At 44.8% G+C, this 5695-nt stretch overlaps 1 protein-coding gene across 4 annotated transcripts; it reads left to right on the top strand.

Annotated features, from left to right (window-relative positions):
- Window positions 1-987: 987 nt before the first annotated feature.
- LOC119334396 lies at window positions 988-3612 on the top strand. Of its 4 annotated transcripts, none has more exons than XM_037606975.1 (6): window positions 988-1218; window positions 1339-1560; window positions 2047-2285; window positions 2419-2939; window positions 3038-3124; window positions 3214-3612. In XM_037606975.1, exons 2-4 carry the CDS (start codon window positions 1446-1448, stop codon window positions 2929-2931), a joined length of 867 nt encoding a protein of 288 aa, XP_037462872.1. In that variant the 5' UTR covers window positions 988-1218; window positions 1339-1445; the 3' UTR covers window positions 2932-2939; window positions 3038-3124; window positions 3214-3612. The 4 variants fall into 4 exon arrangements, 2 of the variants coding, with proteins under 2 accessions (XP_037462872.1, XP_037462871.1); XR_005161311.1 differs by having other exon boundaries at window positions 989-1207; window positions 2206-2285; XM_037606974.1 differs by having other exon boundaries at window positions 989-1207.
- The last annotated feature ends 2083 nt before the right edge of the window (window positions 3613-5695 follow it).

The raw sequence follows: 5695 nt of genomic DNA, 5'->3' as shown, positions 1-5695 counted from the left end.
GGCTATTTTTAGTGCCAGTTAGTTAATTACAATTAGTATGAACTCTATTCAATTAGGTAGTATGAACACTAGTTAAAAAAACCTAGGACATATTAGTGGCTATTTTTAGTGGTTTCAAACTATTGCTATTTTTTAGTTAAAGCAATTGTTGCTATTTAAAAAAACTTCTTGCATTTTTCTTCAAGTTCTATATTTTTCTTCCTATTATATGCAAATTTGAAGTGGACATGTGATATGTGGACATGTGATTTGGAGATGTCATATTTGGAATTTGGACATGTCATATTTGGACATGTGATGTTTTGGACATGTTATATTTGGAAAATGACGATTATGTGCAGGGTAAGTGATCCGAGCGGTTCTCGGGTGCCAGCCATAAATGGTTCAAAAGCAGACAAGAAGCAGAAGCTAGTTACTTGAGGTTCACGCTAACGCGAGAGAGGACTCATAACCACCGCCTCATGTACTGCATAGTTCCGCTCTCACTCATATAGTGATAGCTCTTCTGGTCTATATCATTGTTTAGATGGATGACGATGTAGTTGCAAGAATTCGAGACATCTCATAACTTGTATCGCTATTTCGAGATGATGACGAGAGACATCATTTTGTGTTGGATGATGGTGATGACATGATCAATTTGATGAGACTATTTATATGTGTATGATATGATCAGATTTGTATGTGTATGATATACTATGAGAGGGGCGTTTTGGAGCTCGGGCTCAGCTGCACCCGTAATCTAGCTCGTTCGTTTCAGTCTTGGGATGTGAACAAATCCAGCTGGACTGTCAGATACGCGCGTCAATAAAACAGCGAATCCCCCGAATACGGTAGAAAACAGTGCGCAAGACGTGGGGTCGGCTTGGTACGGCCCGACGGACGTCGCGGCGGCTCGGCCTGGGCCGTGGACCAGCACGTTGGCTTTCTGACTAGGCTGTGGACCAGCACGTTTGCTTTTTTAGTCTGGGCCAAGGATCAGATATGGGTCCGTGACGGTGGCGCAGTATGTGCCGTCCTGTTCTCGCCTTTCCTAGTTCATTCTAGTGGGCCGTCGCCGCCGTGGTAACCTAGGGTGTGGGGGACAAAAAGGGGAGCGTGTCGCGGAGGTCGGCCTACCGGACTGCGGCGGCGCCGGTGTTTCCACGTCGGGCTAGCGACGGATGGACGCCGAGGGTATGGAGTTCCTGCTTGATGCGGTGGTCAGGTTGGTTCCGGGTAGATCTCTGCAAATTTTCTTATTTTAGATTACAGACGGCGACAAGCTTTGAGTTGTGCTTGAACTGCCCTGCCTATAAATCTGATCCTGATGCCGTCGTTTCGCCGTTCCTCTCGCAGATTCCCCGTACGGGAGGGATTTGCTGACAGCCTTGACCACCCAGATCCAGTTCCACTCCATTATCTGCTGGAGAAGGGGAGTGCAACCCAGGATGTTGGGGAGGTGAATGGTGTTTCTGGGCTGGCTCAAATGGAGGACGAAGGAGCAGCTGCAGACCGACAAGAAGGTGACCAGCGTTTTCGTGCTGAATCTCCGACGAGGTCCCCCGGATGGACTAAAAGGTCAGAGCCCTGTTGTTGTATTTTGCAATTGCCCTGCAAATTAATTTTACCTGAGCACCATATATATACATATATGTTTAGTATGTAGTACAAATGAGACACGAATCCGAAAAAGGACAAAAAATGTCAGCAATCCTGTTGTGGTATTGCAAAATGCCCTGCAAATTTAACTTTACATGACCGCCGTATATTCCTGTTCAGGATATAAAAATGTGACACAAATCCAGAAAAAGGAGAAAATGAGAAAAGAAACTGCTGCTATTAGGAGTATCATATCAGAAAACAGATTTCTGGGCAGGGCAAAAGAAGGCCGGCGCGCCGTTGTGGTATTTGCAAATTGCCGATGTTTATGTTTAGGGTAAACAAAGGGGACACAAACCGAAAAAGATATGAAAATGAAAAAAAAACTGCTATTAGAGGAATCATCTGTGTGGAATAAAAAACAGGAAATTAACTACATTTTCCATTTTTCTTGCAAATATGCAGACCGAGTGCCATGCCCATCGAGGATGAGCGCTCTCGAGGTTTCAATCCTCAAATATGCAGAGCAGCCTGACAAGAGCGTTGTTAGACCTGAGCTAGGACTCAGTTTTGATTTGTTGGGCGAGGCATATGATTTCTATAACCTATATTCTTGGGAATTAGGTTTTGGCATAAGATATGGAAAAAGCAGACTCAACGCCGAGAGGACAAAAAGCATGCAGGAAATAGTTTGTGGTTGCTCGGTGAGTACACTTTTAATGCAACGAAATAAAAATGAAAAACCTAAATGTGGAAATAATAGTAATGACTACGATCAAGATTTCTTTTGGAACTAGAGCTGGGCTACTTTTGACATGTTTGTTGGATATTCTACAGGGGAAACCGGAAACCGGAAACAGTCAGTCCTGCATATGTGAGTGCCCAGCTCTGATCAGGCTTCTGCGTGCATCTAACAACAGCTGGTACATAACAGAGCATCGAGCGAGTCACAACCATTCCATGTCGCTGACAATGGGAGAGAAAGTGCACTGGCCTTCTCATAAACACATAGATATATACACTAAGCATTTGATAAAGCAACTGAGGGAAAACAATGTTAACCTTGGGAAGGTATACAGCATAGTTGGGAGCTTCTTTGGTTCGGTCAAGAAGGTCCCTTTCACGAAGAGGACGCTCAGGAGTATTTGTGGGAAGATTAGCCGTGAACAGGCTGAAGACGATGTCCAGAAGACACTTGAGGCGTTCGCTGACATCCAGGCCAATACCATTGCCAAACTGATTTCGAATTTTTTTGAACGGGTCGCCGGCATCCGATGGGAGGTTCTCTCGCTGAATCGGCAAGTAGTGGCACAACCAGAGGGGCGGGGCATGATGCGTTCGTGGGATTGAATCTTCCTGTGAGTTCTCCCTAGCTTTTTCTGAACTTCGAAGTGATCTGTGCATATGATTCAGCGGCACAACGATTCTGAATCAAAAAAATCTCTGCTTGCTGCAGCCTTCACCTCCCTCCCGCGTGGACTCCGCATCTAGCGCCTGGAGCACGACGCATCTGCCAGCGTATGTCGACGACGCTAATGGAGAGGTGAGCAGCCCGATCTGCGGCTAACTCTCGGGCAGGAAGCAGATGCATAACTGAATCCTCTCTGATCTCATTAGCTTTTGATTTCTCAGGGCGAGGTCGTCCAGCAAGATGAGTCTGTCCACCGGACTCTCACCCATTGATTTGGGCAGCATGGTGGGGCAAGATTCATGGGAAGAAAGATTTGGTGATTATGATCCAGCTGCTGCTCCGGATTCGCCGCGTAGCACTGGTTGTTCTGCCATCGACGACCGATCTGGTGTCCTCTTTGGTGGCAACGTGGAAGACTGAAGATGAGGAGGACATTATCAGCATGCCGCCTAAACGCCGCCGTATAATAGACTAGGTCGCGTAGCTAAATGAGAACTGGTAGGTGATTTGTGTGCTAGAAGATGTTGGTTAATTAGTATCGTTCACGCGTTCCGTTGTGACGGCCCTGTTTGTAAAATCTACTTCCTTGTTTCATTTTCACTGGTTGCATCCTTGAACCTTAAACACGTGGGGATCCATTCTGGGTTAATTGTCTGGCTTCCTTCAGTTGAGTAACCTCATGCGGGTCAAGTAACATAATCAAAAATCAGCCCGACCAGCAGACACGGGAGACTAATATTTCAAGAGAATTAAATTAGATTGCCGATTGCATCGTAGCGGATGCACTTGTAGAAGCGTTCACCAGCTTGGTTACCGGCGGTCACGACCTCGTCGCCGCAGAGAGGGCATGCCATCAGAGGAAGCAGCCAATTGGCTGGGACGGGGAGAGAGGATGAAGATGATGCGGACATGGCGTCGCAGATGAGGATGAAGATGGAGATGGCTGAGCAGGGGCTAGCTCGGGAGAGTGAATGAGATGGATGGGGTGGTGGGCATTTAATGGCGGATGTGTCGACGCCGTCTGAGCGTAGTCTTCCTTCATACGGCTCATGGCTCAGATGGGGTGCCGAGCCATCGCTTCTCTATCTGTCCCGCGACGGCCTTGCGACGTGCCGTTTTCATAAATGCGCGGCTGTCACATGAGGCAGAAAAGGCATATACGACATGGAAATACAGGAAGACGCACAGATCTTGGCGCACACCATCGGTGTGGATATCAGGATCAGCTGAGCCCGAGCTCAGAAACGGATTTTCAATATACTAGAGACTATTGTATAAAACACTAAACAAAGAAAAATAACTAATAACAGTAGCGCGGGGTATGGCTTTAGTAGCAGTGAGGTCTTAGCAGTAGCGCCTTTTATACTAGGGCGCTATAGATATTAGCAGCATCGTGTTTTTCCGATGACTGCTACTGCTATCCCTAGATAGCAGTAGCGCGGGTCAACACGCGCTACTGCTAAACGTTACCTGTAGCGTCATATCAGTAGAGCGCGGCTGCCCGCGCTACTTATAAGCATTTTACCCGCGCTACTGCTAGGCTTTTCCCTAGTAATGTGGGCCGATGTAACGTATGTCATCAACATTACCAAGGTCATCATCATTCCGCTGAAGGTTTGTACTCTTGGTTGGCATTTCCTATTTACGCAAATGGGCCAACAGTTCCTTACTTGTAGGCCACGCACACAACGGATCGGTGCTTCCGACCGAACCCTTGCAACGGAAGAGAGTGAGTGGACATTTTCAATTTTGGGGACATTCTAGAATCCTCATCCTCCCGGTATTGTTTTTCTTTTCCTGTTTTTAATCTGATGGTAAACCAACTTTTATTTTTTATTTAAATAAAAAACAAATTCAAAACTGTGAACTTTTCAAATTTGTGATTTTTTAATTCATGAACATTTTTTTAAAATGGATGAACTTCTAAAATAAATATATTTGTAAAGATTTTTTGAAACTTTAATCCATTTTCAAAATTCTTCAACTTATTCAAATTTAGGAAAAAGATCGAGTTCATGAACTTGTTTTGAAATTCAAGAAGTTTTTTCAAAATTCAGCGATTTTTCCAAGTTCAAGAGCTATTTTTAAAGAATTCATGAATATTTTTAGAACATTCTATCAATATTTGAACATTTTATGATTCACCAAGTTTGCAAATTAGTGAAAAACTGGTTGGTTATACACCAATCGAGAGGCGGTGATCGAGCAGGATGGGAATTGAGCGACCAATTTACTGGGCCGGACCCATGCAGGCGGCGCTCTGTGGCCTGTGCGCTATTGTGCTACTTGGCGTGTTTGGCGCTGAAGAGGCACTCCGCTATAAGTCGGCCATATTGGTAAATTTGTGCATAACTACTCAAGGGTGCAACTTTGTTTATCTAACAAACATTCAGAGGTTTTAGGCTTCTAAGCATTATTAATGACAATAAAATGTTTTCTTTAAAATGTTTTTTCTCTAAATTGTTTTATTTGAAAGTTTTTAGCTTCAATAAAATGTTTTGATGCAAACTATTTTAAATCAACAAATGGTTCGGTGGTTAGGGGGGTAGTTGAACCCTCAAGCCACCAGAGATCAAACTTCACATTCGACGACATCTGTGTCCTATTAAAAAGGATCGTTCTTTCAATACAAGCCAACGTTCCCATCGTAGGTGGTGACCCTGATGAGTTTGTCAATGTTAAAGCTCTCCGAGTTTAGTCCTC

This window comes from Triticum dicoccoides, chromosome 7A, assembly GCF_002162155.2.
Source record: "Triticum dicoccoides isolate Atlit2015 ecotype Zavitan chromosome 7A, WEW_v2.0, whole genome shotgun sequence".
In the NCBI taxonomy this organism is placed as follows: domain Eukaryota; kingdom Viridiplantae; phylum Streptophyta; class Magnoliopsida; order Poales; family Poaceae; genus Triticum; species Triticum dicoccoides.
Note: the sequence above shows the minus strand (reverse complement) of the source record. Positions and strands in the feature narration are given on the sequence as shown.

Coding starts and splice junctions, on each gene's coding strand:
- LOC119334396 (XM_037606975.1), top strand. CDS start 1,446: ATGGTGTTTCTGGGCTGGCTCAAATGGAGGACGAAGGAGCAGCTGCAG. Junction 1,561..2,046: donor TCCCCCGGATGGACTAAAAG/GTCAGAGCCCTG, acceptor GCAAATATGCAG/ACCGAGTGCCATGCCCATCG. Junction 2,286..2,418: donor AAATAGTTTGTGGTTGCTCG/GTGAGTACACTT, acceptor GATATTCTACAG/GGGAAACCGGAAACCGGAAA.